At 44.6% G+C, this 19,284-nt stretch overlaps 1 protein-coding gene across 1 annotated transcript in view; it reads right to left on the minus strand.

Annotated features, from left to right (window-relative positions):
* LOC311122312 (R3H domain-containing protein 2-like) overlaps nucleotides 1–19,284 on the minus strand; it is a 65,802-nt gene that overhangs the window by 2,217 nt on the left and 44,301 nt on the right. Inside the window, exons 11-20 of the mRNA XM_084196692.1 lie at nucleotides 17,323–17,558; nucleotides 16,725–16,912; nucleotides 16,368–16,460; nucleotides 13,941–14,240; nucleotides 10,239–10,476; nucleotides 6,865–7,016; nucleotides 6,475–6,632; nucleotides 4,990–5,087; nucleotides 4,581–4,750; nucleotides 4,016–4,166 (exon numbers count right to left, since the gene is read on the minus strand). Of these exons, the coding sequence (XP_084052818.1) occupies nucleotides 4,016–4,166; nucleotides 4,581–4,750; nucleotides 4,990–5,087; nucleotides 6,475–6,632; nucleotides 6,865–7,016; nucleotides 10,239–10,476; nucleotides 13,941–14,240; nucleotides 16,368–16,460; nucleotides 16,725–16,912; nucleotides 17,323–17,558 (1,784 nt within the window). The remainder of the gene's footprint in view (nucleotides 1–4,015; nucleotides 4,167–4,580; nucleotides 4,751–4,989; nucleotides 5,088–6,474; nucleotides 6,633–6,864; nucleotides 7,017–10,238; nucleotides 10,477–13,940; nucleotides 14,241–16,367; nucleotides 16,461–16,724; nucleotides 16,913–17,322; nucleotides 17,559–19,284) is intronic.

The following is a 19,284-nucleotide window of genomic DNA, read 5'->3' on the forward strand; positions in this document are numbered from 1 at the left end:
AAGGGGAGGACCATCCTACTCAGTGAATAATACAAAACAATTATCATTTTTATATAACTATACTAAATATATTCACGTCACCAAATACCTGATTAAAACACACTGTTTTGCAATGAAGGTCTACAGTAGCCTCAACAGCCCTCTGTAGGGCAGCACCATGGTGCAGCCGGAGGACAGCTATATTCCGCCCTGTACTCCTCTAGCTACATTGACATCAATTCAAAACCTAGGAGGCTCATGGTTCTCACACCCTTCCATAGACCTACAGTGCATTCGAAAAGTATTCAGACCCCTTCCCTTTTTCCACATTTTGTTACGTTACAGCCTTATTCTAAAATGGATTAAATAAAATAAATGTGTCATCAATCTACACACAATACCCCATAATGACAAAGCGAAAACAGGTTTTTTGAAATGTTTGCAAAATTAAAAAAAAAACAAAAAAAAAACTGTGAAATACTTTATTTACATAAGTAATCAGACCCTTTGCTATGAGACTCAAAATTGAGCTCAGGTGCATCCTGTTTCCATTGATCATCCTTGAGATGTTTCTACAACTTCATTGGAATCCACCTGTGGTAAATTCAATTGATTGGACATAATTTGGAAAGGTACACACCTGTCTATATAAGGTCCCACAGTTGACAGTGCATGTCAGAGCAAAAACCAAGTCATGAGGTCGAAGGAATTGTCCGTAGAGCTCCGAGACAGGATTGTGTCGTGGCACAGATCTGGGGAAGGGTACCAAAACATTTCTGAAGCATTGAAGGTCCCCAAGAACACAGTGGCCTCCATCATTCTTAAATGGAAGAAGTTTGGAACCACCAAGACTCTTCCTAGAGCTGGCCGCCCGGCCAAACTGAGCAATCGGGGGAGAAGGGCCTTTGTCAGGGAGGTGACCAAGAACCCGATGGTCACTCTGGCAGAGCTCTTGAGTTCCTCTGTGGAGATGGGAGAACCTTCTAGAAGGACAACCATCTCTGCAGCACTCCACCAATCAGGCCTTTATGGTAGAGTGGCCAGACGGAAGCCACTCCTCAGTAAAAGGCACATGACAGCCTGCTTGGAGTTTGCCAAAAGGCACCTAAAGGACTCTCAGACCATGAGAGACAAGATTCTCTGGTCTGATGAAACCAAGATTGAACTCTTTGGCCTGAATGCCAAGTGTCACGTCTGGAGGAAACCTGGCACCCATCCATATGGTGAAGCATGGTGGTGGCAGCATCATGCTGTGGGGATGTTTTTCAGCGGCAGGGACTGGGAGACTAGTCAGGATCGAAGGAAAGATGAATGGAGCAAAGTACAGAGAGAACCTTGATGAAAACCTGCTCCAGAGCGCTCAGGACCTTAGACTGGGGCGAAGATTCACATTCCAACAGGACAACGACCCTAAGCACACAGCCAAGACAACGCAGGAGTGGCTTCGGGACAAGTCTCTGAATGTCCTTGAGTGGCCCAGCCAGAGCCCGGACTTGAGCCCGATCTAACCTCTCTGGAGAGACCTGACAATAGATGTGCAGCGACGCTCCCCATCCAACCTGACAAAGCTTGAGAGGATCTGCAGAGAAGATGTAATTTCAGGTTGTTTTTTTTTTTTTTTTTTTTTTTTCTAAAAACCTGTTTTTGTTTTGTCATTATGGGGTATTGTGTGTAGATTGATGAGGAGAAAAAAACTATTTCATCCATTTTAGAATAAGGCTGTAACGTAACAAAATGTGGAAAAAGTCAAGGGGTCTGAATACTTTCCAAATACACTGTACATGGTAATTATGACGACTTCCGGAGGAAGTCTTCCGACCAATCAAATATTTTTGCTCCTGCTGAAAAGAAAATACTAATCTGACTGTAGGCTACCAAAATATTTGATCAACTTCCAAATACAGATAGGCATTTGGCATGAGCGCATCGGCCATCTCCGGCGAGTGAGCTGCGCATCTTTGGGTGAGTCAGTGAAACTGGAAAGCTTTTTTAGGACTATAATTTCCTCCTCATATTGTACAATATGTGTTTCTCCACACACCAAGGCCTAGGCTATCGATGGAATGGAATGTATCTGCTATTTGTATTTAGCGCTAAGTCCCCTCCTGTTCCCTGATGAAGAGGGGATTAACACTCTGCTCCACTACCAGTGTCAACGCGCTCCTGAAATGAACTGAAGCCATGTCTAATGTGCCCTCTCATCCACTGGCGCATTGAATCTTTCCTCTCCAAGCATGTGGGTAGCCCTGTACATTTTCTCTCATTACTGTACAGAGTCAATCACATTCATCAACAATCCTTGCTTGGACTAACAGTGTTTTGATATTCTTTTTGTCTTCTCAGTCAGATCCTGTGCTGCTCTGCAACACCATCCACGATGAGCCTGTCCTGCACTGAAGCCTCTGAACACCTCAACCCCTGTCCTGCAATGAAGTCAAGCCTCTGAACACCTCAACTCATGCCTCATACCCTCATTCAAATCACTGCTGTGATCCCTTCCCAACACTGTGTAAGTAGCCCTTCTTATTTCATTATTGTGTATATACACAGTATTTTACATGCGATAAGGCGACACAGAGGGCCAGAGATAATTACAGACACCTGTGATAATCTGAAGTACCCAAAAAGTCCACTAGATGTCGTATCATCTCATAAAATTCCCCCCCAAAAACTTGAAAGCTACAAAAATGTGTGAAGTTAGAAGGTTTCCAGTAATATACCCTCCCTCCCTCTGCAACCCTAGTCAGGTGTGTGAGGATAGATGTGTAGGTGAAAGGGCCGGTTAGTGTAGGCAAGCAGGCGTGACCTGTGTGTGTGTGTGTGTGTGTGTGTGTGTGTGCGTGTGCGGGCCTGATCAGCCATGTGGGTAAGGTGAGTAAGTTCAGGTTCTCAGGGCCTGCTGGTGGCTGGCCAAAGACAACACGGACAGATCATGAAGGGGTTACTGTGTGAAGGGGTTACTGTGTGAAGGGGTTACTGGGTGAAGGGGTTACTGGGTGAAGGGGTTACTGGGTGAAGGGGTTACTGGGTGAAGGGGTTACTAGGTGAAGAGTCACTGTGGAAGTTGGGCCTCCTGTTGCTCAGTTGGTAGAGCGTGGCGCGTGCAACGCCAGGGTTGTGGGTTCGATTCCCACGGGGGGCCAGTATGAAAAATGTATGCACTCACTAACTGTAAGTGGCTCTGGATAAGAGCGTCTGCTAAATGACTAAAATGTAAATGTAAAATGAAAGAGCAAGAACCAGGGGTAGGCCAGGATTCATATCACATGACCACAGCTGGAATAATAGAGGCTCACCGTAGTCAAATCGGTGTGCCTGTGTGTGTGTGTGCCTGTGTGTGTGTGTGTGTGTGCGTGCCTGTGTGTGTGTGTGTGCCTGTGTGTGTGTGTGTGTGTGTGTGTGTGTGTGTGTGTGTGTGTGTGTGTGTGTGTGCCTGTGTGTGTGTGTGTGTGTGTGTGTGTGTGTGTGCCTGTGTGTATGTGTGTGTGTGTGTGTGTGTGTGTATTTGTGAATGTGAAAGCTACAGGCTCACAGTGAAATTTGGTCAGTGTGTCAGTGTGGTGGCATGTGCACATATTTTAGTCCTGACATGTCAAACCGGTGCAGTAGATCAGCAGGACTGGTGTTACGTCTGCTGTGTGTGTCTTTAATAAATATATATCTTCTCCCCTTATTTCGTGATATCCAATTGGTAGTTACGATCTTGTCTTATTGCTGCAACTCCCCAATGGGCTTGGGAGAGGCGAAGGTCGAGACATGCGTCCTGCGAAACATGACCCGCCGAAGCCACACTGCTTCTTAACACACTGCTCGCTTAACCCGGAAGCCCAGGAAACACTGTTCGACTGATGACCAAAGTCAGCTTGCAGGCGCCTGGCATGCCACAAGGAGTCGCTTGAGCGTGGCGAGCCAAGGAAAGCCCCCCAGGACGGCGTTGGGCAGATTGTGCGTCACCCTCAGCACTGCGATGCATGCGGTGTATGTATGGTAAGTGTTACGGTGTGCATCTTGTCTGTCTGTCTCCGTGTGTTGTTACCTTGTGCGGGCCCTGGTCCGGGCCGGGCGAACTGTGACAGTAGGGGCAGAGGGCCGAGGCCTGGACAGACACTGCTCACACTGCCTGATGGGGAGGGGGTGGGAGACTGGGTGGGGGAGGCCAGGGGACTGCCCTGCATCTGTATACTGGTCTGGAGTGGGGAGGGGGGGGGGGGGGGGAGAGGAGGGAGGGAGAGAGAGAGAGAGGGGAGGAGATGGATAGGGGAAAGAGAGGATGAGATGTACTGTAGTTCACAATACAGATAGTAAACAAATATCACAATTTAGCCTTTTTTCATTTAAAATGTAATGTCAGCATAGGAGAATCCTACGCTATCCTCCATAGGAGTAGTCCACTGGATACTGTATGTGAGGGAGTGGTATAGAGTATACAGGAAGTACAGTAATGCTGTATACAGTATCTGTTGTAGTACTGTATGGTAGTATTATAGTAGTGCTGTATATAGTATCTGTTGTAGTACTGTATGGTAGTATTATAGTAGTGCTGTATATAGTATCTGTTGTAGTACTGTATAGTAGTATTATAGTAGTGCTGTATATATTACCTGTTGTGCATTGTCAGGTTTGTAGAGATCTCCAGGCTTGCTGGGTCTCTGCTCTAGGCGGTAGTACTTGCAGGGGTTCCACTGTACCAGAGGAGGGTTCTGGGTAGGCTGGGGTCCGTTGGGGATGCTAAGCTGCATGACCATCACCCCGGGACCTGGGGGAGGCACTCCTGTAGCACCACACACACAGACACACACACACAGTTAAAGCATTGTAGGGCAAAGGTTACACTTTAAAATGACCCCTTCATCGTAAGGGCTACAACACAGGGCCAACTTTGTTGATGAAACCTCATCAATAAAGTTAAGAGCTCAGAACCAGATTAACTCTCACCTGATTGGTGTATTCAACAAAGTCAGAAAACCTGTGTGGTCTTTCTGGTTCATCGCAGACCAGATGAACTCTCACCTGAATATTGCTGCTGCATCTGCGGAGGGTTGCAGGGAGAAGTAGACGGGCTCATCTGGTACTGCTCTGAGCTGGGCTGCAGGTACCCCACGGACGGACTGGGAGAGAAACACACACAAACCCACAGAGAAACACTCAGAGACACAAACACTAAGCACTTGGCAGTCATCCACATCCACAGACGGTAGGCGTATCACGTCAACAAGCTGCTAGGCTTAAATTACAATGCAAATATTTTGTGTAGAAGGAATGTGAAAGCAGTGTGTGTGTGTGTGGGTGTCAAAGGAGTGTTAAATAGGTTGCTTATTGATCCCAGTCATGTGAGTTTCTATCCTATTCAATCGTTTTTAATTTCATTTACAGCTCAGTTTCCCAGAGTCTTACAATTAGTGCTTAGCCAAGCAGTTAGCAGGAGAACTTGTTACCGATAGAGACACCAGTAGAACACGTCTTGGTCTTGTTACAGATAGAGACACCAGTAGAACACGTCTTGTTACAGATAGAGACACCAGTAGAACACGTCTTGTTACAGATAGAGACACCAGTAGAACATGTCTTGTTACAGATAGAGACACCAGTAGAACACGTCTTGGTCTTGTTACAGATAGAGACACCAGTAGAACACGTCTTGGTCTTGTTACAGATAGAGACACCAGTAGAACACGTCTTGTTACCGATAGAGACACCAGTAGAACACGTCTTGGTCTTGTTACAGATAGAGACACCAGTAGAACACGTCTTGTTACAGATAGAGACACCAGTAGAACACGTCTTGGTCTTGTTACAGATAGAGACACCAGTAGAACACGTCTTGGTCTTGTTACAGATAGAGACACCAGTAGAACACGTCTTGTTACAGATAGAGACACCAGTAGAACACGTCTTGGTCTTGTTACAGATAGAGACACCAGTAGAACACGTCTTGTTACAGACAGAGACACCAGTAGAACACGTCTTGTTACAGATAGAGACACCAGTAGAACACGTCTTGTTACAGATAGAGACACCAGTAGAACACGTCTTGTTACAGATAGAGACACCAGTAGAACACGTCTTGTTACAGATAGAGACACCAGTAGAACACGTCTTGGTCTTGTTACAGATAGAGACACCAGTAGAACACGTCTTGGTCTTGTTACAGATAGAGACACCAGTAGAACACGTCTTGTTACAGATAGAGACACCAGTAGAACACGTCTTGGTCTTGTTACAGATAGAGACACCAGTAGAACACGTCTTGTTACAGATAGTGTTAAACAACTTCAACTGTAATGCTTGCTTTTTAAGCATACTTTATTTTTGTTATTCTAGAAGTGAGATTGTCACTTATACTTGTTTAGAACAAGGTATCTGGGTTCTAGCTCAACATGTCTGCGGTGGCATCCCCCAGGTGTGCAATATGTTGGGAGTAGTGGAGTTCTCCCCATACAATTTCCAGCACCTGTTCAAAGCACGCTATATAAAAGTCATATTTTATGCATCTACCTTGTGCTGTTCTGTTGTGTGGGGGTGATGACGCTGTAGTATACAGGCATGGGTCCCTGGACAGTCTGCAGAGACTGGCTGACTGGCACCATGACCTGCTGTTGGTACTGCTGCTGGTGCTGGATCACCTGTTGAGGGTCACTGGCCACAGGGACCTGCTAGGAGACAAGACACATTAAACATGTAGCCAAGGTGAATTGCCACAATATCCTCTTGGTCTAACTGCTGGTTTCCCGAGCAAAAGACCCGGGTTCAGATCTCACCAGTTACATCCCACTAGTTACTTTTACATAAGAACAGTTGTGGGTCCAAGAACTGAGCATTGAGGAACTCTGAAATGCATAGAAGATATAACAAATCACATTAACACACATACAACCTTTACTGTACCTGATATGAGGGCAACTGTGGGTACTGGACCATCATGGTCGTCATCTGTCCCTGCCTCTGGGAGGTGAGGAGAGCCTGGTTCTGGGGCTGCTGGGGTACTCCTATCATCCCCTGGTACTGGGGCTGCTGGTTGGGCATCATGGTCTGGAGACCTGCTGGTCATGGAGGACATGGTCATGTTAACACAAGTGTGTGTGTGTGTGTGTGTGTATCTGTGTGTGTGTGTGTGTGTGTGTGTGTGTGTGTGTGTATCTGTGTGTGTGTATTCTGGGTATGCTGCACTCCTATCAACCCTGGACCTACTGGTGACGACCACGGCACATGTCAGAATCACCCTTACACGCCAAATACAAGTACAGGAATTTGACTCAGTGAAATGGAGCTGCCACAATAAACAGGATATACAGACAGATGATAACCAGGATATACAGACAGATGATAACCAGGATATACAGACAGACGATAACCAGGATATACAGACAGATGATAACCAGGATATAGAGACAGATGATAACCAGGATATACAGACAGACGATAACCAGGATATACAGACAGACGATAACCAGGATATACAGACAGACGATAACCAGGATATACAGACAGACGATAACCAGGATATACAGACAGACGATAACCAGGATATACAGACAGACGATAACCAGGATATACAGACAGACGATAACCAGGATATACAGACAGATGATAACCAGGATATACAGACAGATGATAACCAGGATATACAGACAGATGTTAACCAGGATATACAGACAGACGATAACCAGGATATACAGACAGACGAAAACCAGGATATACAGACAGACGATAACCAGGATATACAGACATACGATAACCAGGATATACAGACAGAAGATAACCAGGATATACAGACAGACGATAACCAGGATATACAGACAGACGATAACCAGGATATACAGACAGACGATAACCAGGATATACAGACAGACGATAACCAGGATATACAGACATACGATAACCAGGATATACAGACAGAAGATAACCAGGATATACAGACAGACGATAACCAGGATATACAGACAGACGATAACCAGGATATAAAGACAGACGATAACCAGGATATACAGACAGACGATAACCAGGATATACAGACAGATAACCAGGATATACAGACAGACGATAACCAGGATATACAGACAGACGATAACCAGGATATACAGACAGACGATAACCAGGATATACAGACAGACGATAACCAGGATATACAGACAGATGATAACCAGGATATAGAGACAGATGATAACCAGGATATACAGACAGACGATAACCAGGATATACAGACAGATGATAACCAGGATATACAGACAGACGATAACCAGGATATACAGACAGACGATAACCAGGATATACAGACAGACGATAACCAGGATATACAGACAGACGATAACCAGGATATACAGACAGACGATAACCAGGATATACAGACAGACGATAACCAGGATATACAGACAGATGATAACCAGGATATACAGACAGATGTTAACCAGGATATACAGACAGACGATAACCAGGATATACAGACAGACGAAAACCAGGATATACAGACAGACGATAACCAGGATATACAGACATACGATAACCAGGATATACAGACAGAAGATAACCAGGATATACAGACAGACGATAACCAGGATATACAGACAGACGATAACCAGGATATACAGACAGACGATAACCAGGATATACACAGATGATAACCAGGATATACAGACAGGTGATAACCAGGATATACAGACAGATGATAACCAGGATATACAGACAGATGATAACCAGGATATACAGACAGATAATAACCAGGATATACACAGACGATAAACAGGATATACAGACAGATAATAACCAGGATATACAGACGATAACCAGGATATACAGACAGATGATAACCAGGATATACAGACGATAACCAGGATATACAGACAGATGATAACCAGGATATACAGACGATAACCAGGATATACAGACAGATAATAACCAGGATATACAGACAGATGATAAACAGGATATATAGACGCAGAATGTACACAAATCCACATACAGTATGAACACTATGAACTGTAAGCTAAAAACTACAGACCACACTATAAACACTAAGCTACATATTTAAATGATGCATGTAGGGACGTATCAATAGAAACAACGGAATGTCAACATAGCCTGTGTTAACATGAACATGACGTCTAGAAAGAAAGGGATGTAGACCTAAAGCCATGGAAGAACATGGGCCTATCTGGGGGTGAGGCTGAGAAAGGTGAACATGACCGTCCGGCTGGGGGTAGGCTTGTTGCCGTCTGAATGCTCAGGGTCGTACGTGTATAATCATGGTAACTTTTCAGGACTCATTGCATCAGTACTGCTCTCGCCAACTATACAATGTGGTGACTAAAATAGCAATTTATTCCTGGCAACCATTATTTAGCTAACCTTGATCCTTGTTATTTTAGTGCCTTGTTGGCGTTGTTTCTGTTGATACAGCAAGGGTCATGTTGACTGGGTGGGTGAACTGCTACTGTACACAGTGTATGCAATGTTGCCAAATCAGGTAATCAGCACTTTGGTCATCTATGGCTTGAAGGTCTCTGTACTCGAAACGCAACACACTGTTGATGAATGTTCACTCAGCAAATATACACAGTGAAAAATGCACAGTGTACAGGAATCCTGGCTTTCACCGGTCCTGCTTACTTTTCACCAACACACTACAGATGTAAGTCAGATTCTCACGCAACTGTGAGTGTAGCCTCATTTGAATCTGTAATGTAGAAATTTAGTTGGCCTTGGTCATTAGCATGTCAAATTCTTTTTTTTTTTTTGGTTCTCGAAAAGGGCTGAACGGACCGTTACGAGACGCAGGGAGTGTATTATGTACCCCCATCCAAGTAGATTTCAGAGGTTTCATGGAAATTGGTGTTATGTGAACAAGGACGTGGTCAGATGTAATTACACTGACCCAAAATATAAAGGCAACATGTAAAGTGTTGGTCCCATGTTTCATGAGCTGAAATAAAATATACCAGACATTTTCGATAGGCACAAAAAGCTTATTTCTCTCAAATTATGTGTACAAATTGGTTTAAATCCCTGTTTGTGAGCAATTCTCGGTTGGCCGGTTGGATGTACTGCCAAATTCTCTAAAACGACGTTGGAGGCGGCTTATGGTAGAGAAATGAACATTAAATTATCTGGCAACAGCTCTGGTGGACATTCCTGCAGTCAGCATGCCAATTGCACACTCCCTCAAAACTTGAGACATCTGTGGCATTGTGTTGTGTGACAAAACTGCACATTTTATAGACAGACTAATCTTTCATTGAGAAAGATGGTATTGTAGAGGTACTGACCAGACTGCTGTGTGGGCTGGGGCACGGGCTGGGGCACGGGCTGGGGCATGGGCTGGGACTGCTGGGCAGGGTAGGCCACCTGGTGAGCAATGGGTCCAGGCCGGTACTGCTGCCCTGTGCTGGGGTACTGCTGCCCTGTGCTGGGGTACTGCTGCCCTGTGCTGGGGTACTGCTGCCCTGTGCTGGGGTACTGCTGCCCTGTGCTGGGGTACTGCTGCCCAGGTGGGTAATAAGATATCTGGAGGAGGAGGAGTAGAGGGAAGGAGAAATACAGTCAGTTCATAGGTAGTACAATAAGAAACCATCCAACCAAGGTGCATTAATAATGGCGTTAACTAGAAATCAACTCTTAGAGGTTGATGGAGGTTCAAAGGTAGTATTCGTATTTATTATGGATCCCCATTAGTTCCTGCCAAGGCAGCTGCTACTCTTCCTGGGGACCAGCAAAATTAAGGCAGTAATACATTCATAACAGATTTCACAACACATTAAGTGTGTGCCCTCAGGCCCCTACTCCACTACCACATATCTACAACACAAAATGTGTGCGTGTGTGTATAGTGCGTATGTTATCATGTGTGTGTATGCATGTGTCTGCGCCTATGTTTGTGTTGCTTCACAGTCCCCGCTGTTCCATAAGGTGTATTTTTATCTGTTTTTTAAATCTAACTCTACTGCTTGCATGAGTTACTTGATGTGGAATATAGTTCCATGTAGTCAAAGCTCTATGAAGTACTGTGCGCCTCCCATAGTCTGTTCTGGACTTGGGGACTGTGAAGAAACCTCTGGTGGCATGTCTTGTGGGGTAGGCATGGGTGTCCGAGCTGTGTGCCAGTAGTTCAAACAGACAGCTTGGTGCATTCAACATGTCAATAACTCTCACAAATACAAGTAGTGATGAAGTCAATCTCTCTTTGAGCCAGGAGAGATTGACATGCATATTATTAATGTTAGCTCTCTGTGTACATCCAAGGGCCAGCCGTGCTGCCCTGTTCTGAGCCAATTGCACTTTTCCTAAGTCCCTCTTTGTGACACCTGACCACACGACTGAACAGTAGTCCAGGTGCGACAAAACTAGAGCCTGTAGGACCTGCCTTGTTGATAGTGTTGTTAAAAAGGCAGAGAAGCGCTTTATTATGGACATACTTCTCCCCATCTGAGCTACTGTTGTATCAATATGTTTTAACGATGACAGTTTACAATCCAGGGTTACTCCAAGCAGTTTAGTCACCTCAACTTGCTCAATTTCCACATTATTTATTACAATATTTAGTTGAGGGTTAGTGAATGATTTGTCCCAAATACAATGCTTTTAGTTTTTGAAATATTTAGGACTAACTTATTCCTTGCCACCCATTCTGAAACTAACTGCAACGCTTTGTTAAGTGTTGCTGTCATTTCAGTCGCTGTGGTAGCTGACGTGTATAGTGTTGAGTCATCCGCATACATAGACACACTGGCTTTACTCAGAGCCTGTCGTTAGTAAAGATTGAAAAAGGTAAGGTGCCTAGACAGGCTTCCATTACAGAACACCCTCTGTGTTCTGTTAGACAGGTCAATCTTTATCCACAATATAGCAGGGGGTGTAAAGCCATAACATACGTTTTTCCAGCAGCAGACTATGATCGATAATGTCAAAAGTTGCACTGCAGTCTAACAAAATAGCCACCACAATCTTTTTATCCTCAATTTCTCTCAGCCAATCATCAGTCATTTGTGTAAGTGCTGTGCTTGTTGAATGTCCTTCCCTATAAGCGTGCTGAAAGTCTTGTCAATTTGTTTACTGTAAAACAGCATTGTATCTGGTCAAACACCATTTTTTCCCAAAAGTTTACTACGGGTTGGTAACAGGCTGATTGGTCAGCTATTTGAGCCAGTAAAGGGGGCTTTACTATTCCTAGGTAGTGGAATGACTTTTGCTTCCCTCCAGGCCTGAGGGCACACCATTTCTAGTAGGCTTAAATTGAAGATAAGGCAAATAGGAGTGGCAATATCGTCTGCTATTATCCTCCGTAATTTTCCATCCAAGTTGTCAGACCCAGGTCATTGTTGACAGACAACAATAATTTTTCACATCTTCCACACTCACTTCAAGGAATTCAAAATTACAACGCTTGTCTTTCATAATTTGGTCAGATATACTGGGATGTGTAGTGTCAGCGTTTGTTGCTGGCATGTCATGCCTACGTTTACTAATCTTGCCAATGAAAAAAAATCATTAAAGTAGTTGGCAATATCAGTGGGTTTTGTGATGAATGAGTCATCTGATTCAATGAATGATGGAGCTGAGTTTGCCTTTTTGCCAAAAATTTATGTAATTTATCTTTGTTTCATAGTGTAGTTTCTTCTTCTTTTTATTCAGTTCAGTCATATGGTTTCTCAATTTGCAGTATGTTTGCCAATCGGTTGTGCAGCCAGACTTATTAGCCATTCCTTTTGCCTCATCCCTCTCAACCATACAATTTTTCAATTCCTCATCAATCCACGGGGATTTAACAGTTTTTTACAGTCATGTTCTTAATGGGTGCATGCTGATTAGTAACTGGGATAAGCAATTTCATAAATGTGTCAAGTGCAGCGTCTGGTTGCTCCTCATTACACACCACAGACAAACACATATTATTTAAAATCAACAACATAGGAATCACTACAAAACTTATTGTATGACCTCTTATACAATTTATTAGGCCCAGCCTTTGGAACTTTGGTTTTCCTAGATATGGCTCCTATATTGTGATCACTACATCCGATGGATCTGGATACTGCTTTAAAGCAAATTTCGGCAGCATTAGTAAAGATGTGATCAATTACATGTACACACACACACACACACACACACACAATAAACTATCCCAAGTGCAGGGTGTTTGCTTGCCCCCCTACGAGCATGACTCCATCTGAGTTTAGCTCAAAGAGAGAGACAGGTCTGTAAGCTGTGAGCCCTGCTTCCTTATAGCTAGTGGTTGTCCTGAAGGACATGACACATACAGGGAACACTAAAGCAACACTGCTCTAGTCTAGGGACATCTCCCTCTTCCAAGAGCCATGTATTGTAGGCTATGGCTATTCTCCCTACTGGGAATGTACTGCCACTAGCTACCTTACAAAGTGCTGAACGCACTGCGACTTCCTCACAAAGCCAGCAGTGGAGCTATTTGCCAAACTCCTACTTGCCCCCCAAAGTTACTTTTGTGGGAACTATCCCCCCAGGGTGTAGGGTCAATGCCGTAGAGGTTTCCTCCTCCAGAATTTAAATTAATATTTTATGGATTCAAGCAGTTCGTTACTGGGCTGCTTGATGGTGTGACGAGAGGAGAGAGAGAGAGAGAGAGAAAGATAGGGTGAAAGAGAGCAGACTTCACAGCCAGTCACACAGTACTCTGAGTGGGAGAGAGATACTGTCACACTGCCGCCGACTGTGTGATTCCTGCCGCGATTTCACAGCAATCTAAATGTTCTCACATTTATTGGTAAAGTTTGTGAAACAAAGTTTAGGCCAAAATGTTCCACTTCAGCTTTTCAGGCTGCTGGGCTGTATTTGTACCTTCAGTCTCTAACTCATGATGACAAAGTTTAACCATTATTATTGCACCATGAATAAGGGAAACATTTTATTCCAAATTATACTCCGTATTGATTCAAACCAGGTTTAAGGCACTTTGGGACAACTGCTGATGATTGATTGCGAACCCAATATCATACCTGTTGAGGGGGAGGCGGCTGCATGTACCCCTGGGGCGGCGGTGGGGGCTGCATGATCGTCTGGGAGGGAGGGGGTGGAGGAGGAGGAGGAGGATGGGGGTGTCCAGAGTTAGGCTGGTAGCCAGACTGAGGGGCCAGGGGCTGGGCTGGGGCGGCCATGATGTAGCCTGTCTGGGGTGGGGGGTGCTGGGTGAGGACAGTGGGCCCCTGGGTCTGGTACATGGTGGGGGGTTCCGGGGCCTCGCTGGAACCCTGTCGACTCAGAGTCATCTGGCTGAACTGGGGAGCCAGCTCCTCACCCTGAGAGGGACAAGTGTTTATTACAAACAGTTACTGGTGGGTTTGACACAGTAACCAATAAACTGGATATGATGATATCATTTGAAGATAGTTGCCCCTAAAAACAAAATATTTCTATCCTACGCACAGCATAATGACAACCAGAGGCTGTTAGTACTAAGGATATAATCATAGAAGTGAGTAGGTGTGAATGTAGAGTTGTCATGTGAATGTCATATTGCCACTTCATTCCAATAGGGACTAATAAGACTGGGTGAGAAAGCCAAGATATGAAACGCAAGGCTTGGTACCATACTGTATAGTTGTTTAATATATATATATATATATATATATATATATATATATATATATATACACATACATATACATATACAGTTGAAGTCGGAAGTTTACATACACTTAGGTTGGAGTCATTAAAACCCGTTTTTCAACCACTCCACAAATTTCTTGTTAACAAACTATAGTTTTGGCAAGTCGGTTAGGACATCTACTTTGTGCATGACACAAGTAATATTTCCAACAATTGTTTACAGACAGGTTATTTCACTTATGATTCACTGTATCACAATTCCAGTGGGTCAGAAGTTTACATACACTAAGTTGACTGTGCCTTTAAACAGCTTGGACAATTCCAGAAAATGATGTCATGGCTTTAGAAGCTTCTGATAGGCTAATTGACATCATTTGAGTCAATTGGAGGTGTACCTGTGGATGTATTTCAAGGCCTACCTTCAAACTCAGTGCCTCTTTGCTTGACATCATGGGAAAATCAAAAGAAATCAGCCAAGACCTCAGAAAAAAAAGTAGACCTCCACAAGTCTGGTTCATCCTTGGGAGCAATTTCCAAATGCCTGAAGGTACCACGTTCATCTGTACAAACAATAGTACGCAAGTATAAACACCATGGGACCACTTAGCCGTCATACCGCTCAGGAAGGAGACGCTTTCTGTCTCCTCGAGATGAACGTACTTTGGTGCGAAAAGTGCAAAACAATCCCAGAACAACAGCAAATGACCTTGTGAAGATGCTGGAGGTAACAGGTACAAAAGTATCTTTATCCACAGTAAAACGAGTCCTATATCGACATAACCTGAAAGGCCGCTCAGCAAGGAAGAAGCCACTGCTCCAAAACCGCCATAAAAAAAGCCAGACTACGGTTTGCAACTGCACATGGGGACAAAGATCGTACTTTTTGGAGAAATGTCCTCTGGTCTAATGAAACAAAAATAGAACTGTTTGGCCATAATGACCATCGTTATGTTTGGAGGAAAAAGGGGACGCTTGCAAGCCGAAGAACACCATCCCAACCGTGAAGCACGGGGGTGGCAGCATCATGCTGTGGGGGTGCTTTGCTGCAGGAGGGACTGGTGCACTTCACAAAATAGATGGCATCATGAGGAAGGAAAATTATGTGGATATATTGAAGCAACATCTCAAGACATCAGTCAGGAAGTTAAAGCTTGGTCGCAAATGGGTCTTCCAAATGGACAATGACTCCAAGCATACTTCCAAAGTTGTGGCAAAATGGCTTAAGGACAACAAAGTCAAGGTATTCGAGTGGCCATCACAAAGCCCTGACCTCAATCCTATAGAACATTTGTGGGCAGAACTGAAAAAGCATGTGCGAGCAAGGAGGCCTACAAACCTGACTCAGTTACACCAGCTCTGTCAGGCGGAATGGGCCAAAATTCACCCAACTTATTGTGGGAAGCTTGTGGAAGGCTACCCAAAACGTTTTACCCAAGTTAGACAATTTAAAGGCAATGCTACCAAATACTAATTGAGTGTATGTAAACTTCTGACCCACTGGGAATGTGATGAAATAAATAAAAGCTGAAATAAATCACTCTCTACTATTATTCTGACATTTCACATTCTTAAAATAAAGTGGTGATCCTAACTGACCTAAGACTGGGAATTTTTACTAGGATTAAATGTCAGAAATTGTGAAAAACTGAGTTTAAATGTATTTGGCTAAGGTGTATGTAAACTTCCGACTTCAACATTAAATATATATATATATAATAATAAAGGTATGGATGATGTTAGTACCATGTACTGTTGGGGAGAAGAGAGACAGGGCTCAGTAAAATACTGCATTATAAAGGGATGGATGATGTTAGTACCATGTACTGTTGGGGGGAAGAGACAGGCAGGAGGACCTGGGGACAGGAGGAGGAGTAGGACACAGGCTGAGAGGGCTGCAGAGACCCCACCGGCTAACAGAGGGGGAGAGGGAGAGATGGCGGGAGGGGGAGATGGCGGGAGGGGGAGAGATGGCGGGAGGGGGAGAGCGAGAGAGGGAGAGATGGCGGGAGGGGGAGAGGGGGAGGGGGAGAGAGGAGGAGATGCAGACAGATGTTAGGTTAGGAAAAATGCAGGAATATAGCCATGTCTTTTCATTTTACTAAGCTGAAACTGCATTTAAATACCCATATTTATTTAAATTTAAAAAGGATTCATGATATGGGCTTCTCTCTCACCTGAGTCATCATGTGGTTGTGGTTATGGTTGCCCATGGGGTGTTGCTGTGGGGTGGGCAGTAGGGCGGTCTGGGTCTGGACCTGGGGCTGCTGGGAGGGGCACGGCAGAAGACCGCGACCTCCAGGGCAGGGGCCAGGCTGGGGGGCTGGGGGCTGGGGACACATGTCTGGACTCACCAGAGGGAGACCTATAACACAACAAGACAACGCAAGAGTCAAGACAAAGTCAAATACAGAAACAGTACGTTTTGTTCCTCAACATTTCTGCACTCTGTCTGTACTCTCTTCAGGTTCTTTCCCCTATGATTTGTTTTCAAAAAGAGAAAAGGGTATGAAAAGGATTCTGTTTTCTTCCGTCCATCCTGTTCTCCAGTGTCAGTGCATCTCTAGGACCACTAGAGGTCGTACACACTTCCTGGTTGCAACAGGTCCGTGTGATGCCATTTCAATTGAATTCAAATGTCACTCCATTTCACATTGGGAGATTGAAGTACTAGAATTAACTGCCCAGGGTACAATGGTCACAACATTTGAATTTCCATCTACAGTATGCATTTTTATTATAAAATCCCCATTGGGCTGTCTGTCTGGTACATACCAGTGCGTGAGCCCCTGCAGCTTCCCTGAGAGCTCTTGTTGCTGCCCAGACTATCTCCTCTGGTCAGAATGGAGATGCCAGAGAAGCTGGATGCCTTGGTGACCGGTGGTCGGAGGGTCCTGTTTGAGCTATCCGAGTCTGTGCTGCTCCAGGGTCTTGGCTCCAGGCACTTCATATCACTGTCAGTACTGCTCTGACGACTGCTGGACGCACGGCTGGAGCTCTCACGGTTACCCCTGTGGAGGGGAGGAGGGGAGAGGGAGGGAGAGGGCAAGGGTGTTAGGGAGAGAAAGAGAGAGAGGAACAGAGAGGTGGAGACAGAGGGTGGGAGAGAGAAAGAGAGAGAGGAACAGAGAGGTGGAGACAGGGTGGGAGAGAGAAAGAGGTTGAGAACAACACTGACATGTCGGGAGAACATGGGGCATTCAACAAAGCAAAACACAAAAGATGTTGGTGGACCGGTAAATAAATCAACCAAATCATCATTCAGGCAAAAACTACACAGGTATCACCAAACCACCCCGCTGAAGTGTACAGGACATTCACCACATCACAGAGAAACACACATGCAGATCACTGATGTTTCATCCAAACAACACCAAGGTGAAAGAGAAGACAGGAGTACATTGAAGAAAGTACAGATCCTGACTGAGTGAGAAGGTAACAACTGACCCATTCTGGAAATAAAACACCACCATAAAGAGGTATTCCTTTACAATGGACACCAGGAGTAATGAGGCACGCACTACACAGAGTACACACACACACACACACAGAGTACACACACACAGAGTACAAGCTGGTAGAGCACGGCGCTTGTAACGCCAAGGTAGTGGGTTCGATCCCCGGGACCACCCATACACAAAAATGTATGCACGCATGACTGTAAGTCACTTTGGATAAAAGCGTCTGCTAAATGGCATATTTATTATTTATTTATTTTTACACAGTACACACACACACACAGAGTACACACACACACACACACACACACACACACACACTGTACATGTATACTGACAGATTCAATAGAAACCACCGCCACCACTTCATTGTTATAACTAAGGTGTTGTAAATAGACACCCTATTAACTATGGTGTTACAAATACAGGGCATTCAGAAACTATTCAGCCCACTTTACTTTTTCTACACGTTGTTACGTTACAGATTTATTCTCAAATGGATTCAATAAATACAAAATCTCATCAATCTACACACAATACCCCATAATGACAAAGTGAAAACAGGTTTTAGAAATGTTTGCACATGTATTAAAAATACAAAACAGAAATACCTTATTTCCAAAGGTATTCAGCCCCTTTGCTATGAGACTCGAAATTGAGCTCAGGTGCATCCTGTTTCCATTGATCATCCTTGATTGGAGTCCACCTGTGGTAAATTCAATTGATTGGACATGATTTCGAAAGGCCATGAGGTCGAAGGAGTTGTCCGTAGAGCTCAGAGACAGGATTGCGTCAAGGCACAGATCTGGGGAAGGGTACCAAAAATGTCTGCAGCATTGAAAGTCCCCAAGAACACAGTGGCCTCAATCATTCTTAAATGGAAGAAGTTTGGAACCACCAAGACTCTTCCTAGAGAACCCGATGGTCACTGACAGAGCTCCAGAGTTCCTCTGTGGAGATGGGAGAACCTTCCAGAAGGACAACCATCTCTGCAGCACTCCACCAATCAGGCCTTTATGGTAGACTGGCGAGACGGAAGCCACTCCTCAGTAAAAGGCACATGACAGCCCTCTTGGAGTTTAGCAAAAAGGCACCTAAAGGACTCTCAGACCATGAGAAACAAGATTCTCTGGTCTGATGAAACCAAGATTGAACTCTTTGGCCTGAGTGCCAAGCGTCACGTCTGGCGGTAACATGACACAATCCCTACGGTGAAGCCTGGTGGTGGCAGCATCGTGCTGTGGGGATGTTCTTCAGCGGCAGGGAATGGGAGACTAGT

This window comes from Coregonus lavaretus, assembly GCF_964263955.1.
Source record: "Coregonus lavaretus genome assembly, contig: HAP1_SCAFFOLD_479, whole genome shotgun sequence".
Classification (NCBI taxonomy): Eukaryota; Metazoa; Chordata; class Actinopteri; order Salmoniformes; family Salmonidae; genus Coregonus; species Coregonus lavaretus.